Source organism: Malaclemys terrapin, chromosome 7, assembly GCF_027887155.1.
Source record: "Malaclemys terrapin pileata isolate rMalTer1 chromosome 7, rMalTer1.hap1, whole genome shotgun sequence".
NCBI lineage: Eukaryota > Metazoa > Chordata > Testudines > Emydidae > Malaclemys > Malaclemys terrapin.
Genome location: NC_071511.1, coordinates 53376363 through 53400673, shown reverse-complemented (window position 1 = coordinate 53400673; position 24311 = coordinate 53376363). Strand labels below are relative to the sequence as shown.

General features: G+C 45.9%; 1 protein-coding gene across 4 annotated transcripts in view; it reads right to left on the bottom strand.

Annotated features, from left to right (window-relative positions):
* FANCD2 (FA complementation group D2) overlaps positions 1–24311 on the bottom strand; it is a 178659-nt gene that overhangs the window by 97248 nt on the left and 57100 nt on the right. For all 4 annotated transcript variants that reach the window (XM_054034219.1, XM_054034222.1, XM_054034223.1 and 1 more), the window contains exons 15-18: positions 13300–13443; positions 12242–12376; positions 4454–4585; positions 1614–1721 (exon numbers count right to left, since the gene is read on the bottom strand). In XM_054034219.1, the coding sequence (XP_053890194.1) occupies positions 1614–1721; positions 4454–4585; positions 12242–12376; positions 13300–13443 (519 nt within the window). The remainder of the gene's footprint in view (positions 1–1613; positions 1722–4453; positions 4586–12241; positions 12377–13299; positions 13444–24311) is intronic.

The window sequence follows — 24311 nt, the reverse complement described above, 5'->3', positions numbered from 1 at the left end:
CTATCTTGAACAAAGACTGCAGCTTGTTGAGTTAAGTCTTAGCCATTAGAAAGTGTATTTCACTTTTATTCGCTTGTAACCATTTCTAACACTATCCTTGATATCTGAACTCACTTAAAATCATATTTCCTTTTATTAATAAACTTGTTTTACTTTTAATCTAAACTGACCCAGTTCTGTATCTGAACTGAAGTGATAGAGTATACTCCAGTTAAAGTGATAAGCTGAGCACATTTTGTCACTTTAGAGGAGCAAACAAACATCATTTCTCTGAGCATTCCAGCAGAGGACTGGATACTTCAGAGAAGATGGTTTGGGGGAAATTTGGGACAGAGTGTGTTGGGGTCATCCCTGCATAAGGTAACTGGGTGACAAAGCATACAGTGGGGTGGTTGTGTTGTAGACAGGCTGCTGGAGTCAGAACTGCTTAACACAGAGACACTCAGTGCATGCTTCTTTGTAGGTTATCAGTGTCCTGGTGGTGAATCACAGCAGCAGAGCATTAAAAGCACTCAGAATACAGGGCAGGCAGTGACACAGTCCTTCACTGTCTGGGTTGCACTCTGGAATGTGACAGTGACCTCCTTTACTATGGGGACACTGGCCACACATCCACAGTTAAAGATGCAACCAATATTCCAAAATTAGGCTTGTTTTGACCTTTGTTCTAGTTATTTAGTTGAAGGAGCTATTAGTCCAGATTTTTTCTGTTTTTAATGAAAGTGTTCAGAAGGATATTTTTATTTGCAGGCTCTATACTGTTTCTAAGGTCAGGTCTCACAATTTCCAATTTTCACAATGAAATAAATGTACTCAAGATTTTTCAGCTACTTTTGCCTGACCACTGCCTCATTGACGGGTATGAAAATTCAGACCTATGTATTTGAACATGCTGTTGTTACAGTGTAATTGACTTGTTCCCTGGGATGCTGTATAGGCAGCTGGAAGTCAATTCAGACATAAAATGGATTTGGTAACACACATTTGTCCTCTAGAGTTTTAGATATCAAACTACAGATAACAAAGCTCTGAAGTCTTACACTTCACTGCAGCGATGCAGCAGAGAAAATACTCCTTTGAGGAGGGTAACTCTTTAGGAGCGGAGTCTCTTTTGTTTCTGTCTTGCAAACCTTAAGTGGCCTGTTGGAGAGAAGCTTCCTGCAGCAGACCTACTGGGGGTGCAGTAGCTGAGCTATGCTTCCTGAAGAATGCCTAGGGTGTGTAGAAGCCAAGTTCTGCTACTGTACCCCTCAGAATGTGTGCATGAAGGGAGTGTCTCTCCAGTGGAACTAATCAGGTGTGCGGTAGCAGCAGGGAGTTCCTTCTGTGTGGAAGACGAATGAGCTCCACAGGAGAAAAGTCTGGAGCAGGAAAGGGGCTCACAACCATCAAACTTGGGGGGTGGGAGGGGTAAAGGGAGGAAATTTTAAAATTAAAAAGGTACTGTGTACCAGAAATCCCCACATGCAAGAGGGCTGTACAGGCTGCACCATCCTGGGCCTGCTGCTGCTGTCTCCACAACACACAAGCTCTGCAAACTAGCACAGCAAAGGGAGAAAGACCAGGGACTTGTTTCCTTCCTGTCCCCATTGTCTCTCTCCCCCTCCACTTACCTGAATATAGCTGTCTTCCTGCCTCTGGCTGAATGCCAACTCGCCAAGAATGTAGAAGAGTTTCCGAATTTGCTGTGGATTCAGTTTCTCCGTATAGTCTAAAATGTTCTGTAATAGAGAAGTGTCAACGTAGCCACAATACTCTGACAGGTCCTTCTCACACTCCAAATAGCACATCTGATTGTCAGTAACAACAATTGCTACCACTGTGAATTCAAATTAAAGAAGCATCCATGCATATGTCACCTCTGGGCTACATTACTGCAATTCCCCATGACTGAGGCCGAAAGGGAAGACATGCAAAATGTAGCTGCTCGCTTCCTCCATGGCTTTGGTCACTAGGAGCATGTTAAATCTGTGCTCCAGTCCTTCTACTGACATCCATTCTGCTTCCATTGCCACTTTAAGGCTTTGATCCTAGTTTCCAAAGCAGGTCCCAAGTGCATTAATGATCATGGTGGGATGGAGAATAATATGGAAAATGATATAATGCCATTGTATAAATCAGTGGCGTGGCTTCATCTGGATACTATATGCAGCACTTGACACCCCATCTCTGAATGGATATTGCAGAACTAACGGAGGTTCAGAGAAGGGTGAAGAGCTTTATGGAGGATTCTTGCTAAAATCTCTAAACATTCTGTCTGTGTTGAGCATGCTCTATCCCCATAGAGATCCCTATGTGCCAAATACACTAAGCATCCTTGACCTCTACAGAGCTCACCACCTGCCTAATGCACAAAATATGCTCCCCAGACTCCACTGAGCCTCATACAGATTAGGCATAAAGCTAAAGCTCTGGGTTGGTTGCGATGCACTACTGCTGCTATCTCACAGTTTGGCTTAGGGGAGGGTGTATTGGGTTGGCATTAGGAGGAGACCATGAATTTATTATTGAGCAAATTCTAACAGCCCTACCTCCAAAGACAGGCATATATAATTTCCCTCCATTTAATGAGGGGGTAAGCGAGAGGTTGCACGAGGTCACTTGTGGCGGAGCTGAGAATAGAACATGGGTCTCTAACATGGCAGAGCCAAGCCTCACCCATTCAGCCACGCGTCAGGCACAATGTGCCAAATCTAAGTGCTTTGCTGTGTTGTCTATAACCACTAGACCATACTCCCCCCCAAAGCCAAGAATAGACTGCAGAATTACCAACATTCCCCTGCTGTCTAATAAATAATTATGTAAGCTACTTGCAAAGGTGCACTGCATTCCCCCTTATGATTGGTCCACAGAGGGTATTAGGCTGTTATCCTCAGAGTCTAACAGTTGTTCCTTAGCTGGAATGGTAGAGGTCTCTGCTGTGGATACAAAGGTCCAGCACATGCAAGGGTAAATATGGTTCCTCATGAAGGAATTTCTGATTTTTTTTTCATTTTCCTTTTTAAAAATCCTAGCAAGTTACATACAAAAACCCTATATTAAAAAGAACATTATGACTGCAAAGTCAAGCCATTCTCAGTTAGGAAATGCTTGATTTAAGATTGCCTACACAACTAATTTGGTCGTCCTGCGTGTAGGCCCCATTCAGGGTACAGGATGGGCAGTGGTTCTGTCCCTGTTAGCCAAGTCCATTATAACGTATATGCACAAGGAAACCAAATTAAGGTTGCATGGGCAACCTTTTTTCTGACACTTTAACTTTTGAGGGCTGGACTTTAGAACCTTAATGTTCTTTTACCAACTTTTTTAAAAATGCAATTTGTTTTTTGTATTTTTTAACAAACACAAAAAACAGAAATTCCATCACAAGGAATCATATTGATCCCCCAACTTGGGTCATCACAGGATTTGGATCTTGAGATCCACAGCACAGACCTCTATCACTTGTGCTAACGAAGAAACTGGTAGCATCAATAGGTTGTTATTCTCAGTGTGGGTCAGGCACTAGAGGAAGATGAGAGCCACACACTTTGCCAGTGGGTTTCAGAGCTATCTGCCAGAAAGCAGACATCTAGAGACTCAGGACTCTTGGGTTCAATTCCAAGTTTTAGATGGGAATGTGCTCTAGATCTTTCTGGCCCTGCACTCCCCATGCCACAAGCTTGTTGTTGTCTCCCACACCTACCTCCATTTCCTGCATCCTCTCCATATCGCCTCCCAGGCTCCTACCTCATCCCCACCCCTATTCTTATCCTCCCACTCCCCTATACTCCCAAGCTCTCATCCCCAACATGAAACAGCAGTAGGTCAAATCACACTAGAGAACTTTTAGTGTGCAGCAGCAGGGTCCACACAGTTAGTGCATGACATATTGGAGTGCTGTAGATTTACACCTGTAACAGGACAGCTGGGCCCTGTGCTAGAGCAGGTGCTCCCAGCTGAGCTAATTAGAGGTGCAAGGGCTGTACCTGGGCTGGAAGGGGAACCGCAGAGAAAAGCTTCAGGGAGAGAGGATATCTGCAGTCATCCCCGAGGACAGGAGTTGGGGCTGGGTAACAAGACCCAGCCGAAAGTTTTGATATTCTTTTGGGAGAAGGCAAGTCAGGCCTTGCATTTTCTCCAGCTGCTCTGAGACCAGGAAGGGGCAGTACCTCAGGAAGGAGGAGCTGTACCCAGCTTAAGGCTGGGTGGAAGATTTTTTTGTATTTGTTTTTGGTACTCTGTGTTAATAAAAAACAGATTCCCAAGAAAGGCTGTAATTGGATGAGAATAATGGTGTGGCATTTTTGAGGGACCCTGAAACAGAGGAAACGAAGGGCACTGTAGAGCAACCTCTGGCCATGATGGGGTGCCCAGGAGACAGCCTACCCTGTTACAACACCCAGCTTTCCACACACTAACTCATCCTATAGACAAGCCCTAAGTGTGGACCATTCACAAGCAGATACACTACCTTCACAAAGGTGGCATAGCGTATCAATGAGGAGGTATGCAGAGTCACCAGGTCAGTGAGCACATCCAGAGAAATGTCCATTTCTACATCATTTCCACCGCAAACGTGAGTCACCAATGCACTCACAACTTCCTGAAGGAAAAACCCACAAGAAACCAAGAGTGAAAAGCAAATAGAAAAATGTCTGTTCTGTACCAGAAGACCCTTGGGACAACAACAAAGTATATGCTACACCATATAGGATGACAAACAAATAACAAGTCCATCATAAATTAAAGGAAAGGGCTAGGGATCCATGAGCTTAGATGAGAATTCATCTCTTTTGCCTTGGGCTCAGTACAGCTTTAATATTGTGGATTACTCCATCCTTTGAGACTGCTTCCATAGCTATGCAGTTGTATATGGTGTGACGCTGCACCCCATATTCTTCGCAGTGATATTATTATGATATGATTATGACATAATTATAATGTATTTTATGCAAGATAAGTCATGTGAGGTGTCACTGGAAAGCTTATGATTTGCTGAACATGATTATCTTATTTGTATGAAATGTATCATTTTTGTATCTGGAGTTATGAATATTGACTATGAATCTGTATTTCAAATGTAGTTACACCTGGGTAACGCCCAGTAGACAAAATGCTTTCAGTCTAGATAGTGGGTGGGGAAGGGCCTATTCAGAGCAATGGGTCATTAGGAAAAAACAATAGGCCTTAGGAGAAGCTTATCTCCCACCTGGTGAGCCTTCCTGTGAAAACTCCAAACAGCCTGTGTGTGATGGCTGCTATGTGGGACATGTGATGAGATCACATGTCTCTAGACTCCATCTTGGGATGTCAGTATTTTTCCACAGACTGGTCTGGGAACCAAACTTTGAGAACAAAGGGTTCCCGCCATATGCAAAAGCTATATAAGACAAGGAGCGACATCATCTGGTGTGCTTTGCTCCCCACACAAGAAGACTCCTGAAAACACCTGAGGAACAAAGACTTAACTGCGGGAAGTGCTGGACCCAGGCTAAAGGGATTTTTAGCCTGTGAACAAAACAACTGGGGATTCCAACTGTAAAGCAAGTGCAGCTTGCCCCTTAAGAATCTGCAGCCTCCTTGTATCATCTCTTAGGGTGAGAATCTGCTATTCATATTGAATCTATTTAGTGTATTTAGCTTAGTTTGTGTTTTTGTTTATTTTCTAGGTAATCTGCTTTGATCTATTTGCTATCACTTATAATCACTTAAAATCTATCTTTTGTAGCTAATAAACTTGTTTTTGCTTTATCTAAACCAGTGAGTTGGAGTGAAGTGTGTGGGAATCATAACTCAGGGGCAAAAGCCTGTTGCGTATTCCTCTCCACATTGAGGGAGGAGGTGAATTTTATGAGCTTACACTGTACAGTTCCCTTTGCAGCGTAAAACCGTATAATTTGGGGTTTCTACTCCAGAGGGGTAGAGGAGGAGCTGTGAGTAGCCTTCCTATGCACAGGCTGGTCAGAAAGCCTGCTTGTAACTGCAGCTGGGTGTGCCCCTACCTATATGGATACTGGTGAAAGTGCAGGCTGGAGGGCTTTGCAGCTTGTCACAGCAGTACAGCGTGAGAGGGAGCCCAGGCTGATGGATCAGTGAGCTCAGTGGTACCCCAGTTCCAGGTGGCACCCCGGGGGGAACCCGTCACATATGATTCCCGTCTGCCATGGTCCTACTCATCCCTATCCAGATGCTCTATCTGTGTCCCAAGTGGCCCTATCACAAGAATACTTGGTTGGCATGTCTTGTATAGAACACTTTTTATCTTCAAAGTGCTATACAAATAGTAACTAATTCATCCTCCTAAGTACTACCCACAGAGTTCAGTTCTTAGCTCTCTGATTTCATATCTGCTTTCTCTTTCGATCATCTGAACCTGTCCTTTGCAGTACTCAACTGCACATTTCTTCTGACACCTGTATTTCTGCCAGTCTTGAACAAGAAAATCTGTGGCTTTGTCTCCGATTTGTTCACATAAAGAAATGTTTCAAAACCAGAAAGTCATCTTGAAATTCAACTGCATCTCTTCTAATTCCCTTCTCAGTTCAGAGCACATCTAATGTCCCCAATCTTGGCCTTATCCTTTAGCCTGATATCCAGTCCTTCAAAAGCCTTTGGTTCTATATGTAATTGCCTGTTTCCCTTCTGCACTCATGCTTGCACTGCTGTGGCTTCCTGATCACTCTTTCCCATATCTCATCTTTCTAGATTCGGTACATGCAGAATGCTGCTCCCCTGCCTCAAGTGAAAGTAGATCACCTCCAATCTCACACAGCTTCACTGACTTCTCAGTCATTTCCAGAAGTATTAGTAGTAGAAGCGAGAGAGAGAGAGAGAGAGAGCCTGGAGCACTGGGCCTGGTGCAAGATCTAAGGCCTGAACCAGAGGCTGTGAACCAAAGCCAGGCCATGGATTAAAGCAGATGCTTACAAGTTCACTGCCCAGTCCATGAACTTGACAAAGTTGTTGCTAGTGTACTAGGCACTAGATATGCACATAAATATATTCCAGCTAGTACAGATACATCCCAATCTAGCACAAGATAAGATGATTTGACAAAATAATAAATAGGGATGTTTTGTCTGAGATTTCAGGAACAAGGGGAGGTAATAAACAGATGTCATAAAACACGTAAGGTGGTGTTTAAGTTGTTTATCCCAGTTGTTTGTCTCAGTCTATAAATGTCAGGGTATCTCGCCTTAACTCTTTGTGTGGCCTAGTGGACAGCAGAGATTCCTGCTGGTGACTGAGCTACTCCTTGCCCCTGGGCACTCACATGTTAATGTACCTGTAGAGCCAGGGCACTAGGATTGTGCCTTGAGGGCAATAAACTTAGTCAAGGGCCTTTGTCACTACACTGGGCCTGTGGTCTCTCTTTATGAGTAAAGGTCTGCTGAATTAGCAGGCTGCCTTATCTGCTGCTAGTACCGATAATATTGGCGCTCCAAGGACAGAGGCACTGGGCAGCCCGAACAGCATTACTGAGGCAATGACATTCCAGCCTTCAGCACTTAAGCTTTTGCGAACAGGGGCTGCTAACAGGGAGTCTCGTAAGGGAGCTTGGAAGGGAGCAGGAAGGGGGCGAGGGTCCCTTGCCGGTTCTATCTGTTTTCTCTTTATTCCCCTTTGAACCTATAACCAACTACATTCAAAACTTCTTGCTTAAACAACCCTTTCAGCGGACAGGGGGCTGCAGACGGGAGTTTGACAGAGGGAGGCTTACGATGGTTAGGAAGACCCGCAACACCTGTGCCAGCACTGCTTCTGTCTCCTCCACCTGTGTCTGTAGACAGACAGAGCGCCTGAGCATGGATGCTTCTACCCAGATCCTGGTGTGGTTTTGCAGAGACTGTAACTTGCAATTTCCACTTACTGATATCCAGGCTGGGGGGGACCATCCAATGTGAGAGGTGCCTGCTGGTGGAATCTCTCAGGCAGCAGGTGGGAGAGCTACAGGAGGAGGTGGCTAGGTTGAGGAGCATCCGAATCCACGAGCAATCCTGGACAGTGTCCATGTGGAGACAGCTGAGGTAGCTGTCCCAGTACACAGGACTGCTGATACACCACTGGTGGAGGAGGAGATGGCTCAGGGTGGACACTGGCAGCTGGTTACTTCTGGCAGCAGGCAGTGCTCCACCCCTGCTCCGAACCCCCCTGCCGTGGTAATAGGTAACCGTTATGCTCTTCTTGATACAGGAAAGAAGGAATCACTCCCTACAGTAAAGGAGGAGAAGCCTCGTACCCCTAAGGCTGGGAGGTCTGCTGCCACCACTGCGAATAGGAAACGTAGGGTAGTGGTGGTCGGAGACTCTCTGCTGAGGGGGACGGAGGCGCCCATCTGTCGCCCTGACATTTCATCTCCGGAGGTATGCTGCCTGCCGGGAGCCCGTATCCGAGATGTTTCGGAGGCATTGTCGAGGATTATCCAGCCCTCTGACTACTACCCCATGCTACTCATCCATGTGGGCACAAATGATACTGCGTGGTGTGACACTGAGCGGATCAAGAGTGACTACAGGGCTCTGGGAGTACGGGTGAAGGAGTTTGGAGCGCAGGTGGTATTCTCTTCGATTCTTCCTGTCAAAGGTAGGGGCCCGGGCAGAGACAGATGCATCATGGAGGTGAATGCCTGGCTGCGAAGATGGTGTCGCCAGGAGGGCTTTGGCTTCCTAGACCACGGGACGCTATTCGAGGAAGGACTGCTAGGCAGAGATGGCGTTCACCTTTCGAGGAGAGGAAAGACCCTATTTGGACACAGACTGGCTAACCTAGTGAGGAGGGCTTTAAACTAGGTTCGACGGGGACAGGTGAGCAAAGCCCACAGGTAAGTGGGGAACATGGAGACCGGGGAGATGGGTCGGAAACGAGAGGGAGTGTGGGCTATATTGTCAGAGAGAAAGGAGGGTCAGGACAAAACTGGGAGGAAAGATCAAACCAGTATCTTAGATGCCTATATACAAATGCGAGAAGTATGGGGAATAAGCAGGAAGAACTGGAAGTGCTAATAAATAAATACAACTATGACATTGTTGGCATCACTGAAACTTGGTGGGATAATACACATGATTGGAATGTTGGTGTGGATGGGTACAGCTTGCTCAGGAAGGATAGACAGGGGAAAAAGGGAGGAGGTGTTGCCTTATATATTAAAAATGTACACACTTGGACTGAGGTAGAGATGGACATAGGAGACGGAAGAGTTGAGAGTCTTTGGATTAGGCTAAAAGGGGTAAAAAACAAGGGAGATGTCATGCTAGGAGTCTACTACAGGCCACCTAACCAGGTGGAAGAGGTGGATGAGGCTTTTTTTAAGCAACTAACAAAATCATCCAAAACCCAAGATTTGGTGGTGATGGGGGACTTCAACTATCCGGATATATGTTGGGAAAATAACACTGCGGGGCACAGACTATCCAACAAATTCTTGGACTGCATTGGAGACAACTTTTTATTTCAGAAGGTTGAAAAAGCTACTAGGGGGGAAGCTGTTCTAGACTTGATTTTAACAAATAGGGAGGAACTCGTTGAGAATTTGAAAGTAGAAGGCAGCCTGGGTGAAAGTGATCATGAAATCATAGAGTTTGCAATTCTAAGGAAGGGTAGAAGGGAGAACAGCAAAATAGAGACAATGGATTTCAGGAAGGCAGATTTTGGTAAGCTCAGAGAGCTGATAGGTAAGGTCCCATGGGAATCAGGACTGAAGGAAAAAACAACTGAGGAGAGTTGGCAGTTTTTCAAAGGGACACTATTAAGGGCCCAAAAGCAAGCTATTCCGCTGGTTAGAAAAGATAGAAAATGTGGCAAAAGACCACCTTGGCTTAACCACGAGATCTTGCATGATCTAAAAAATAAAAAGGAGTCATATAAAAAATGGAAACTAGGACAGATTACAAAGGATGAATATAGGCAAACAACACAGGAATGCAGGGGCAAGATTAGAAAGGCAAAGGCACAAAATGAGCTCAAACTAGCTACGGGAATAAAGGGAAACAAGAAGACTTTTTATCAATACATTAGAAGCAAGAGGAAGACCAAAGACAGGGTAGGCCCACTGCTTAGTGAAGAGGGAGTAACAGGAAACTTGGAAATGGCAGAGATGCTTAATGACTTCTTTGTTTCGGTCTTCACTGAGAAGTCTGAAGGAATGCCTAACATAGTGAATGCTAATGGGAAGGGGGTAGGTTTAGCAGATAAAATAAAAAAAGAACAAGTTAAAAATCACTTAGAAAAGTTGGATGCCTGCAAGTCACCAGGGCCTGATGAAATGCATCCTAGAATACTCAAGGAGCTAATAGAGGAGGTATCTGAGCCTCTAGCTATTATCTTTGGAAAATCATGGGAGACGGGAGAGATTCCAGAAGACTGGAAAAGGGCAAATATAGTGCCCCTCTATAAAAAGGGATATAAAAACAACCCAGGAAACTACAGACCTGTTAGTTTAACTTCTGTGCCAGGGAAGATAATGGAGCAAGTAATTAAGGAAATCATCTGCAAACACTTGGAAGCTGGTAAGGTGATAGGGAACAGCCAGCATGGATTTGTGAAGAACAAATGATGTCAAACCAATCTGATAGCTTTCTTTGATAGGATAACGAGCCTTGTGGATAAGGGTGAAGCTGTGGATGTGGTATACCTAGACTTTAGTAAGGCATTTGATACAGTCTCGCATGACATTCTTATCGATAAACTAGGCAAATACAATTTAGATGGGGCTACTATAAGGTGGGTGCATAACTGGCTGGATAACCGTACTCAGAGAGTTGTTATTAATGGTTCCCAATCCTGCTGGAAAGGCATAACGAGTGGGGTACCGCAGGGGTCTGTTTTGGGACCGGCGCTGTTCAATATCTTCATCAACGACTTAGATATTGGCATAGAAAGTACGCTTATTAAGTTTGCGGATGATACCAAACTGGGAGGGATTGCAACTGCTTTGGAGGACAGGGTCATAATTCAAAATGATCTGGACAAATTGGAGAAATGGGCTGAGGTAAACAGGATGAAGTTTAACAAAGACAAATGCAAAGTGCTCCACCTAGGAAGGAAAAATCAGTTTCACACATACAGAATGGGAAGAGACGGTCTAGGAAGGAGTACGGCAGAAAGGGATCTAGGGGTTATAGTGGACCACAAGCTAAATATGAGTCAACAGTGTGATGCTGTTGCAAAAAAAGGAAACATGATTCTGGGATGTATTAACAGGTGTGTTGTGAGCAAGACACGAGAAGTCATTCTTCTGCTCTACTCTGCTCTGGTTAGGCCTCAGCTGGAGTATTGTGTCCAGTTCTGGGCACCGCATTTTAAAAAAGATGTGGAGAAATTGGAGCGGGTCCAGAGAAGAGCAACAAGAATGATTAAAGGTCTTGAGAACATGACCTATGAAGGAAGGCTGAAAGAATTGGGTTTGTTTAGTTTGGAAAAGAGAAGACTGAGAGGGGACATGATAGCAGTTTTCAGGTATTTAAAAGGGTATCATAAGGAGGAGGGAGAAAACTTGTTCACCTTAGCCTCTAAGGATAGAACCAGAAGCAATGGGTTTAAACTGCAGCAAGGGAGGTCTAGGTTGGACATTAGGAAAAAGTTCCTAACTGTCAGGGTGGTTAAACACTGGAATAAATTGCCTAGGGAGGTTGTGGAATCTCCATCTCTGGAGATATTTAAGAGTAGGTTAGATAAATGTCTATCAGGGATGGTCTAGACAGTATTTGGTCCTGCCATGCGGGCAGGGGACTGGACTCGATGACCTCTCGAGGTCCCTTCCAGTCCTAGAATCTATGAATACCAGATACAGTTCAAAATTGACTTTCTTGATTCACAAACCCTCCATGGGTTTCCAGTTGCTTTCCTGGACCTTCTCTCTATCAGCTTCTCTGTCTGTTCACTCTACTTAATTTAGTGCTGGTCTCCTCTATGTCATTCCTTGAAGTCTGGCACTACTGCTGACAGTCATTTTCTTTGCAGCTCCTGCCATTGTAAACAGCTCCCTGACTCACCATCCCAGTTCATATAAAAAGAAAGTATGAATGTTCTCCCCTACTTACACCTCAACTTGTTCCTCCATTTATTATTTAACTTTGTATCTGCATTATTGAGTTTATATAGCATTTTCAGAAGCAGTTTGAGTGAAAGATATTGTACAAAACAAGGTGAAAATATCTGTAACTCCTATGTAGAGGATTCATTGATCTCCAGGTTTATTTGATGTCCCTACTTTGATCTGCAGCCTGTAAAAGTATATACTATTATATATTTCAAAATATACCTGCTGACAGTAAGAGTCAAAGGCTGCAAATGCTTGCTTGTACATGCAGCTGCCAAAGGAGACGACACATGGATCAGCAGAGTGCAGAAAGGTCTGAGCCAGTGACAGGATTGATGGGAAGAAGTCTTTGATAACCTGAAAGACAGACATCATGACAGAGACATGAGATTCCCATGATTACTATTTGCTTTCAAAGCTTCCATCCCTCATTTTATGAGCTCCAACTTGAGGACAACAAGATCCCTAGTCAGTTTAGTAGGTGATTCCCTGGCCTCTAACTCTCCCACCTCACTAGATATGGGCTGACGCCACAACAGATTCCCACTTAGATCGTGATCTCTATAGGTCTGCTTTGCTTTCAAAACAATGAAGAACTTGTCCACACAAGAGCTTTTTTGCAGCAACAGACTACAGCTGCACTGGTGCAAACTCCTCATGCAGACACGCTGCACCAGTGTAAAATGGGACTTGAACTGGGTGACTCATGCAAGTCAGTTTACAACAGTCTACACTCAGGTTTACATTGGTGAAGCTAAACTAGTAACTAAAAACCCCCAGGGCAGACAAATGCTCAGTCTTCATGCCCTACTTTAAGTTGTAGACAGGCACTGTCTGTCCACATTCATGGTCCCTTCTCCCTGTAGCTATAGGCACTCAAGTCAGACACATGTACACATCTAAATGCAGACTATTTTATACTAGCAATAAGGTATGGGTTTAAAAATGTAAAGTCTAAGAAAAATGTGAGGCAGAGCAGCATGTCAGGCCTTCGAGGAGGGGGTCATTTGTGGTGGGGAGATAGAGAGCAAGAGGGCTTCCTAAGATCTGCAGAAGAACCAGAAGCCTCCTATCCTATGCTGCGGGGCAGAGAAGGGCAGTTCTTCTCCAGCAAATCTTGGGAAGTCCACAGGAAGGTTAACAAGGTCCATGAGACAAGCTCTGGAAGTGGGTCTTTGTCTCTAACCTGTAAAGAGCTGAATCACAATCTGCCACATCCCAGGAGATGGAAAGGGGAATGCTCCCAGTGTGCAGAATCTCAAAGTAGCAGCAGTACTCACCAATGAGTGATTTCGGAAGGCGCTCTGTAGCAGCTGCTCTGGCACACAGCCCAGTGGAATCTTGTTCCTCAGCACTCTCTCAATTTGCTTCCTGCTCTTGGTGTTTGTAGTATGGATTAGCAGCAGAACTATCAGGTCCAGAACCTTTCACAGAGGAAATAATCACTAATCATATATTCATGATGCAGTGGAACAGAAAATTTCTTGCCGATATTTCCTTTCTGCTAGCAGTGTCTCCCACAGTTCTCGGCTGCTCTCCTCTCTCTTCAGCTCATGGAGGCAGATCAGCATTTTGGTGCCACACAATCTGGCCCTGCTCCTTCTGCAACCACTTGGTGCCAAATGAGTTAGTCCCGAGCTCTAACAGTTGCATAATATCATTAATAAATATTCCAGAGATAATGAAATAATTATGTACATTAGATCAAAGAATGCTTTTAAGTCGTAGACAGGTACTGTCCTATTGTAACAATTCCACTTAACATCTGACCTTTGACTCATGAACCATCTAGAGTGGGTAGAATTGTGGGAGACCCTGCTAGCAGAAAGGAAATTATCATTAAGAAAACTTCCATTCTGCAGTCCTGCATCTCCCACAATTCTGGATGTTTGGGAAGTAACGAGCAGTGAACAGATGTAGGGAGGGTTATGAAACAAAACTTCAAGAGGAAAGAAGTACCTGCCTTTTTGTGAGCTTACTCGAAAGCCTGCAGCACCATCCTGCCAAAAAAGGCATCTGCAGAAGACAGAAGGTCCACGCCGTAGTGCTTAATGAAGATGTTAACTGTAGACCAAGTGGCCACTTTGCAAATTTCTGAACTGAACCCACTTGCTCGTTCCACCCATGAGGTTGCTAAGGATCTTGTGGAGCGTACCTTAATCCCTTCTGGGACAGGAACCTCTGATTATTTATAAGCTTCCACAATACATAGTCTAATCCATCTATCAATGAAGGAATTGGAAACTACGAGTCCCTGGCATTTTCAGTGGAGGACACAAATAGAAAGCCCGATTTTGTGGATTCTGTATGTTTGAGAGATTTTCAATGCTCTTCCAACATCTAAGGTGCGCCACGTCTTTCCAGTTGGATAATAACAGAGTAGCTTGCCCATTAAATGAAACCAAACTCAAATCTCCTGTTCCAGTCCAGGAGCCCCCAGTGGGGCCAATTAAGAGGGCAGCACCTGGAGGCTGTAAGAGGCCTGGCGAGAAAGAGACCTGGGGAAGCAAGGCAGACTGGTTCAGTCAGGAAGAGCAGAAGATGAGAGCTGCCAGAGAGGGAAGGTGGTTCCTGGGAATGGGCTGAAGGCAGGAAAACAGCAAGAGGGGTTTGCTGGCTGGTGTCCCCAAACCAAAGAGAGAGGGCCAGAGGGCAGAAGGAGCAGAGGGGGATGCCTTCTGGCTCTAAGCCAGAGAGCTGGAGTCAAGGGCCAGAGCAGGGGAAGGCAGGGAAAGAAGGGGAGTGCTGACATCTCCTCACCAAAGACCTGGTCCGCGGAGGAGGCATAAGAGGGCCAGGGAGAATGAGGGATGCTCCCAGCAGAAAGGCTGGGAAGAGCAGGGTTGAACCCCAGAAGTAAGAGCTGGGGTGACTGTCCTGGCAGAGGAGGACTGCCAAGAGTCCAGTGAGAACGAAGCTGGGTTTTAAAATCTACATGGACTGGGGTGATATGGACTGTTTCAGGACTTTTGCATTCTAGACTTTTGCAATTCGTTTTGTTAATAAACTATGGTTAGGGACTACATGATAAGCTCATATGGTTAGGTGAGGGGCCATTTGCTAAGCTGCCCTGAGGGAACAAGGGGGCCTCCTGGAGGAGGCTACTCATTCACATGGAGGTTGTGGTTTTAGACAAAACAAAGGAAGCACAGCCTCTTGGGAAGTGTGGAAGAAGGAATTTACCTTAGCAAGAAAGGATGCTGGTGTCCCAAGCCCCACCTTGACCTCACGGAACACTCAGTAAGGCTCACATATGGATAAGGCTGCCAGCTCCGACATTCCCTCCTGGCAGACGTGACAGCTACTAGGAACAAGTCTTAATGGATAAATGAAAGGCCAACACTGGAGTCAGAAGCTCAAAGGGATGGTTGGCAGGGCCCTCAAGCTAGCATTAGGTCCCATGCTGGGAAGACTGGCCTGAGACTACTAGTCTGGCTAATTGGACTGCTAGAAGGAATCCGTCTACCTGTGGATGGTCTGCAAGAGGGCCAACGATCCTACAAATAGCACAATACTAAGAGCAGACACCTGACATGAAATGATACTCAGCTGAAGGTCTCTGTCTATGTCTTCTTAGAGAAAGTCCAGAATGGCTGGAATTACAGGATTTCTGGGATTTACATTGTGCTCTTGGTACCAGTTCGGTTCAGCAGAACTGTGTTGCAATCTACACGTCCGTGAACTCCTACCCACCTCTGTTGGTACTGCTTTGGAATCACCTAATATGGAATGGACATGAGTAAGCATTTGAAGAAGAAAAGACAGTTAACTTTTCCGTAAGTGGTGTTCTTCGAGATGTGTTGCTCATGTCCATTCCACAACCCACCCTCCTTCCCCACTGTTGGAGTTTCTGGCAAGGGTGCTGGGGAGCCGGCGGCACCCCTTATACCACGCCATGCAGACGCCACTCCAGAGGGCGCCAGAGCCAGTCCCCTATGGATACTGCTGAGGGAAAAACTTCTGGCACCGGTGCATGTGGCGAGCACAAACACCTAATATGGAATGGACATGAGCAAGCACTCGAAGAAAAACAAGACCTTTTTGTGCTTTCCTCTCAATGGTCAGGCTGTTAGCTGAAGCTGTCTTGGGTCTGGTTGAAGAACAGGACCTTTGAAAGGCTGTCCAGTCTCCACAGAACCTGAGTGGGAGTTCCGGTTTCAGCTCTATCAGGTTGTGAACCAAGATTTCCTTGGCCCATGAAGAGTTATAAGAATTACCGTCATCTGCTCTCATTTTATTTTCTGAACCACTTTCCTCAGTAGTGGACAGGGTGGAAAAGTGTCAAGTAGGCCCTCTGTCCAACTGTGCGATCAGGCATCTGTGCGCCCATGGCTCTGAAGTCTGCCTCACTTGTGAAGTATTTTGGCTTCTTTGCATTTGTACGATTCACAAACGGGTCAGTTGAAGGGACACAGAACGTCTGAATGCTGAGTCCTGATTCGGGCATCATTTGGACTTGTTGACCCAGTGCCTGGTGAGACCATCTGCCCTTTTGTGGTTCAGGTCCACTTTGATGTGGATCACCCTGCGGAAAAGGCAGATCTGTTACATCCACCTCAGTATTTCCATTGCTTCCACATGTAGTGCTGGACGCCTTGTTCCCCACTGGTTGTTTAAATATGCAAACGTAGTCATATTGTCTGATTGAACCAGGACATGGTTTCCCCTTAGAGTGAGCTGGAACCTTTGCAGAGCTAGCTGGACAGCTCTCAGCTCTAGGAGGTTTATGTGGTTTAGCCTTTTCCTCCTAGCTCCAGAGGCCCTGGGCTGTTTGAGTCTCCAAGCGAGCTCCCCAGCCCTCCAGGCTAGCCTTGGTTGCGAGGACTAAAGGATCTGGAAGGCAGATGGGCATGCCTTTGTAGGCATTATCATGGACTGACCACCATTGTAAGGAGTTAAATACCTGTGTTGGAACCCATACTTGATCTTTCATGTGCTCCGGGGAATGGTCCCACACCTTTAGTATGAAGGCTTGAAGACATCTGATGAGCGATTGTGCCCATGGAGCGATGCCTATGCACAGTACCATGAGTCCTAGCACATCACAGTGCTATGGTAGGCCTGCTGCATCTCTGGAGCAAGATAATACATTTCTGGATTTTCTGAAACCTTTCTAATGATGGGTAGACCTTTCCTATCAAGGTGTTTATTTCTGCTCCCAGATGGTTATTCTGTTGGATGGAACCAGATAACTTTTCTTGGCACTGATGATGAAGCCGTGCCCCTGGAGGAGATTCAACATCCAAGATGTGGTCCTCTGCACTGCTGACTGCGATGAAGTTCTGATTGGGATGTTGTCAAGAATAGGGTACAGGTGAGTTCTCTGTAACATGAGTCTGACTATTACCACCATCTCTGTAAAACCCTGGCAGCCAAAAACAGGCCAACCAGGAGCATTCAGTACTCATAATGTTTCCTGCTGTAGGTGAACCTCAGAAGTCTGCAATGGCACAATCAGATGGGGCTATGGAGATATGTGTCTGCAAGAGGTACTGAAGTCAAGAAGTCCCTCTGGACAGGGAAGACACCATACAGGCCAGGGCTCCATCAGAAACATTGTTTTCTTCATCCATTTGTTCAGCCTTTTGAGGTTGAGAATGGCTTTGATACCCACCATGTGCTTCTGCACAATGAAGAAGATGGAGTACAACCCAGCAAACCTTTTTCTGAGGGAACAGTCTCTATCACGCCAATATTCAGAAGATGAGATATTTCACTCTGGATCAAATTGTGTTTTACAGGGTTATTGAAACCTGGTGACTGGATGAAGAATGGATGGGGTGGAGCCCACAGTTTGAGGGACTATCCGTGGCTCACTATTGCCCTGATTAACTTCTCTGTGGTTGAAGAAAACCATTTCTCTAGAAAAATGGGAAATTCTGCCCCCTCGCTTCTCTCCTGGGAGCAGGCCTACATAATCTTCATCATAAATTAGATTTTAGGGGACCTGAGGTCCCTCTGGATTTTCCCCCTGGACTTTGACTCTACTGTCTTCCCTTGGGGAACCGGTTGTCCCTTCGCAGGTACTTCTGTGAGGACAAGTAGTGAAAGGAGCATCTCTGTCTGGAGATCAGACTACATTCTATAGAGAGAATATAGTGGGGAAAGAGAGACTGTTTGGATTTTGTTGCATTGTCTGCGACCACTTTATCTGGCTTTTTTCCAAAAAGGAGGGAGCCTCAAAACTTGGCTGACCACAGGACCTGCTTAGAGTGAGTACCTACCTTCCAAAGTCAGAGTCATAGGAGGTGCCTGGCAGCTTAGCTGGAAGCCATCGTTTGGGCTGAGAATCTCATTGCATCCATTGCAGTGGATGCTACAATTACTGTTCATAGAATATCATGGTTGGACGGGACCTCAGGAGGTCATCTAGTCCAACCCCCTGCTCAAAGCAGGACCAATCCCCGGACAGATTTTTGCCCCAAATTGCCCCCTCAAGGATTGAACTCAGAACCCTGGGTTTAGCAGGCCAATCCTCAAACCACTGAGCTATCCCTCCCCCCAATAATCACATCCCTCGATCTGCTAGCAATGCTCCTATTTATACAGCTCAAAATGCTGTTAGCCTTCTTGGCAACAAGGGCACACTGTTGACTCATATCCAGCTTCTCGTCCACTGTAACCCCTAGGTCCTTTTCTGCAGAACTGCTGCCTATCCACTCGGTCCCTACTCTGTAGCAGAGCATGGGATTCTTGTTATACCAATAAAAACTAGCAGGATCTTATTAAAGGGGACAAGATAGAGATGCCACATTTATTATAAATATACTGATAAAGCAAAAGATAAAAGTAAACAACGTTGTTTGACTACTTATTTTTTATACACACACACACACACATATATATGTAGAGAGAGAGAGAGATTCATTTACACAATCATTCATTCAAGTTCTGTATAGGTGTTATAGTTACCAGCCTAGAAGTTGCTCATGCCAAGTTACTGGCCAGGTATCTTGGTCATGAGGATGGAGCCGAGTCTGTGTCAGGTGCACCTGATGCTCCTGGAGGCTGGCAGCAGAACCAGAGACTCAAAGTCATCAGTCTTTAGAGTCCATTCTTATAGGAATTAATTCCTATGTTAGTCTATGGGAACTGTTTCATCCTGCTGTTGCTGACTTAATCAGCAGATGGCACATTCCTGTCCAAAGTGGCACATTCCTGGTGGCTCCACACTGTCCAAAGTTTGTGTTTCTCATCGTTCCAGGTGATGGGGTGGATCCCAGTTTACCCTCCGGGGGTTTTCTGGTCATCCACTTGACACATTCTTCGGCTGATGGATACTCCCTTTTTAGGCTGGCACCCTCCTAACCATCCATGTATATCAAGCATTCATCAGCATACATTTCATACCTTAACCATATTTTAATTTATTGTCTCCACCTCTTTCAGGGTGTGTGCTAATTCATTTGAGACTCCCGGCCCTTTAATCACAGAGGGTGGGGGTCTGTCCTAGGAGCCATTGAATGAAGTGAAAGTCACTTAATGGCGTATAGTGTTTGTTTACCTTGTATCAATTACTTTAAGAACAAAGTCAGTTAACTTGTTTGTAAGTTTTACATAGTAGTAAAGTATCTTTCACAGGATAGATATAATCAATGGTTTCTACAGACAATAGCTTACAAGTTTTAACAGAGGACCCAAGAGATTTTTGTACTTGGTGAAACTGTTGGATTTTAAAGTGTGGGGGACAAATTATGAGGGGGTCACTGTCACTTGGGGGAATCACTGTTAGTACCTTCTTTTATATCCCTACATTCTTCTATTCTAAATGCAGAACTCTGCACTTGTTCTTATTGAACCTCATCAGATTTCTTTTGGCCCAATCCTCTAATATGTCTAGGTCCCCCTGTGTCTATCCCTACCCTCCAGCGTATCTATCACTTCTCCCAGTTTAGTGTCATCTGCAAACTTGCTGAGGGGGCAATCCACGCCATCCTCCAGATCATTAATTTAGATACTGAACAAAACCGGCCCCCCACTAGCAAAACTGTCGCTAGAGAGACATTAATTAAAATGGAGCCAAAGTCAGGGTGATCTCTCTCCTTAAGGGCTTTGTGATCTCCCAGCCAGGAGAGATACTCTTGCAAAGCAGGCAGCTGCTCCCAGGGAAGCTCAGTAGATGGCAGAGGAGGCTTCAAAGTCTTGTTTGAGAATGGCCTCCATCTTCCTAACTGTGAAGTCCGGAGGGTAGAACTCCCCTTCTGAGGGGCTAACCGTATCCCTGGGGAAGCATACTACAGCAGCGTCAGCCTTTGGTATCTCAGCAATGGAGCCTGACATCGCTCTTGTTAACATGTTGGCCCTTACCTGGCTTACCCCACTCACCTCCTGGAAGGAGGAATGAAGGGGTATCACCGCCACTGGGGAGGATTTTGAGGGAAGAAATTGACTCTGAGGCTCACTCTCAGGAGCCTGCTGAGGTTGTGTTTGAATCGTGCAGATAACCTTGCTGCACATGGCTTGACATTTCTCCAGGGGAAAAACCCTTTGCTAAGCTTTTCCCCCCGGCCTGTTTGGCATCAGAGCCAGACAGCTCACCTTCTGCTGGGGGAAGAGTCGGAGGACTCAGACCGCCTGGATTTTGTGTGCTTTTTTTTTCCCCTTTCAGATTTTTTATCTTTTTTTTTTTTTTTTTAAACTTTGGGAGTATAGAAGCTCTACTGTGGCTTTGGAGAAGCCACCTACAGCTTGTCTTCCTTTGGGCCTAGAGTCCTCTTGAGAGGTCTGGCTCTGAACCTAGGAGGGGGAACTAGTCAGGCCCCACGTGGACAGCTCAGGAGGGAGGGGGCTGATTAGAAGCCCTGCTTCTTTCCCCAGGATGCTCAGGACCCACTTTACGACTTGCAGGGAGGCAGAGGACACTTGTGGCCCTGCAATCCTCCCCTCTTAGTTCTGCAAGAGGCCCCTGGAACTTATTCCCTTAGTCAAGTGATCAGGGTTCTCCTTGCTTCTGGAGCCTCTCCCTGTTCTGCACTGGGGTTCCTGGTCCATTTTCCCCCCGTTGGAGTCATAGCTGCGTTGGTGGATAGGGACCTAAATTCCCTCTAAGCTGCGTGGCCACCCAGCAGTCCATCAAGTGACGCACACTTCAGGTGCCCCTCCCGCCACTGCCACGCTGCTCCTGCCTACCCTCTGCCTTGGAGCTGCTCCCAGGAGCCTCTTGCTTGCTATGCAGAACCAGGGAGAGGGAGAGTGCTGATGTCAGGGTGTCCCCCTTCCCTTCCCCTCCTTGCCCCTCTACCCTATCTCTGCGAGTGTGTGTGTGTGGGGGTGTCATAACTATAAAGGGAAGGGTAACAGCTATCCTGTGTACAGTACTATAAAATCCCTCCTGGTCAGAGACTCCAAAATCCTTTTCCCTGTAAAGGGTTAAAAAGCTCAGGTAACCTGGCTGGCATCTGACCCAAAGGACCAATAAGGGAACAAGATACTTTCAAATCTTGGGGGGGTGGGGGAAGGCTTTTGTTTGTGCTCTTTGTTTGGGAGTTCGTTTGCTCTTGGGACAGAGAGACCAGACATCAATCCACGTTCTCCACATCTCTCTAAACAAGTCTCTCCTATTTCAAACTTGTAAGTAAATAGCCAGGCAAGGCGTGTTAGTTTTCCTTTGTTTTCTCAAATTGTAAATGTACCTTTTACTAGAGTGTTTATCTCTGTTTGCTGTGCTTTGAACCTAAGACTAGAGGGGAGTCCTCTGAGCTCTTTAAGTCTGATTACCCTGTAAAGTTATTTTCCACACTGATTTTACAGAGATGATTTTTACCTTTTTTCTTTAATTAAAAGCCTTCTTTTTAAGAACCTGATTGATTTTTCCTTGTTTTTAGATCCAAGGGGGTTGGATCTGCATTCACCAGGAGTTGGTGAAAGGAAGGAGGGGGGGATGGTTAATTTCTCCTTGTTTTAGATCCAAGGGGGTTGGATCTGTATTCACCAGGAGTTGATGAAAGGAAGGAGGGGGAATGATTAATTTCTCCCTGTTTTAGATCCAAGGGGGTTGGATCTGTATTCACCAGGAGTTGGTGGGAGAAAGAAGGGGGGATGGTTAATTTCTCCTTGTTTTAAGATCCAAGGGGTTTGGATCTGTATTCACCAGGGAATTGGTAAAGGTCTCTCAAGGCTACCCAGGGAAGGGAATTAGCTTTGACATGGTGGCATAGCGGTGGGATTCGTTTTAAACCCAAAAGCCAGTACAATTTTTTTTTCCTTCTAGCTGCTTGGAAAGCAGAGCTGAAGGTAGATGCATATCTTATCTCTCCTGGCCTGAAGGCAGAGGTGTTAAGTTTTTTTAACAAGAGCCTTTGTTAAGAGAAGGGTTCAATCAATGAGCAAACGACTGGTAAAAGGAATTTACAAGCTGAATTGTTTTTCTTTTCTTTTTACATCTTCGGGAGTAGCTAGTTAGAAAGTCTCTGTTAAATCAGCAGCAGCCTAAGCTAAGTGCATCCCAGTTTCAGTCAACTGCAGAGGGGTGTGACCCAGCACAAGAAAACAGGAAAATGACTACAAAAGAAGTAGCTAACAAAATAGAACTGGTCAGACTAGAAGCAGAAGAAAATGAGAAAAAACATCAGAGACTGCTTCAAATTAAAAAACTCGAGAAAGAAGCCAAAGAGGAGGCCCATGAAAGAGAAAAAGAAGCCAAAAAGGAGGCCCATGAAAGAGAAGAGAAAGCCAAAGAGGAGGCCCATGAAGGAGAAGAGAAAGCCAAAGAGGAGGCCCACAAGAGAGAGATGGAGCTGGAAAAAGCAAAAGAGGAGGCGAGAGAAAAAGAAAGGAAGCATGAACTGGAAGTAGCAAGGGCTAGGCCGGATGCAACAGCCACTCCTAACAACTCCTCTCCAGGTACCACTTCCCATCCCAGAAAATTCCCCACCTACAAGGCAGGCGATGATACTGAGGCCGTCTTAGAAAATTTTGAAAGGGCCTGCCTTGGATACAGCATCCCTATAGACCAGTACATGGTAGAGCTGAGGCCGCAACTCAGTGGACCCTTAGCAGAGGTGGCGGCTGAAATGCCTAAGGAGCACATGAACAGTTATGAACTTTTTAAAAACAAGGCCAGACTCAGAATGGGGCTAACACCCGAGCATGCCCGTTGGCAGTTCAGAGCCCTAAGGTGGAAACCAGACGTGTCATTTACCCGTCATGCCTACCACATTGACAAAAATTGTGATGCCTGGGTATCAGGAGCAAATGTTAAATCTCTGGAAGATCTGGTTTCCCTAGTAAAAATGGAGCAGTTTTTAGAGGGTGTTCCTGAGGAAATAGAAAGGTACATCCTAGATAGGAAGCCCAAAACTGTAACTGAGGCGGGGGAGATTGGAGCCAAATGGGTGGAGGTGGCAGAAAAGAAAAAAACTAGTAGCAGTTGGAACGAATACCAGAAGGGACAAGCAGAAACAAAACCTTACCATCGGGGACAACCCAAGGCCCCACCCACATCCCAAGGAAAACCCCAGGCGACTTCTCACCCCACCACACCAGTCTCCACCAACCAACATCGCCCCGGTGATACCTTAGCAGGGCGATGTTTTAAATGTAATGAACTGGGACATATAAAGGCTCACTGCCCCAAGAACCCCAACCGATTACAGTTCATTACACCACAATCACAGCAAAGATCCCCAGACCCAGATGCCTCTCTCATACCCTTGGAGCGAAGGGAAACCTTAAGAGTGGGCGGAAAGAAGGTTATCGCTTGGAGGGACACTGGGGCACAAGTGTTAACTATCCACCAATCCCTAGTGGACCCCAAACTCATCAACCCGGAGGCTACAGTGACAATTCAACCCTTCGTGTCACAGTCTGTAACCTTGCCTACAGCCAAGTTGCATGTCCAGTACAAAGGCTAGTCAGGAATGTGGACTTTTGCAGTCTATGACAATTATCCCATTCCCATGCTGCTGGGGGAAGACTTGGCCAACCATGTGAAGCTAGCCAAGAGGGTGGGAATAGACACCCGCAGCCAGGCTAAGCAAGCTTTCACCCCTATCCCTGTTCCTGAGCCGTCCACCAGGGCCCCGTCTGTGTTACCAGAGACCCAAACAAAGGTGGTGGAACCGGATCCCCTGCCAACGACTGCAACAGCCGTAGTGGATCCAATCTCAGAGACCCAGCCAAAGCCAGTCCCAGAACCGGAACTGGCAACGCAACCAGCACCAGAACCATTGCCAGCACTGAGTCCAGCGCTTGCAAACCTGTCTACAACTTCAACGCCAGAGGGCACCAGCAAGCCTGAACTGGCGGAAGCAGCAGATAACCCTACCCAAGAGGCTCAGCCAGAGCCTGAGAT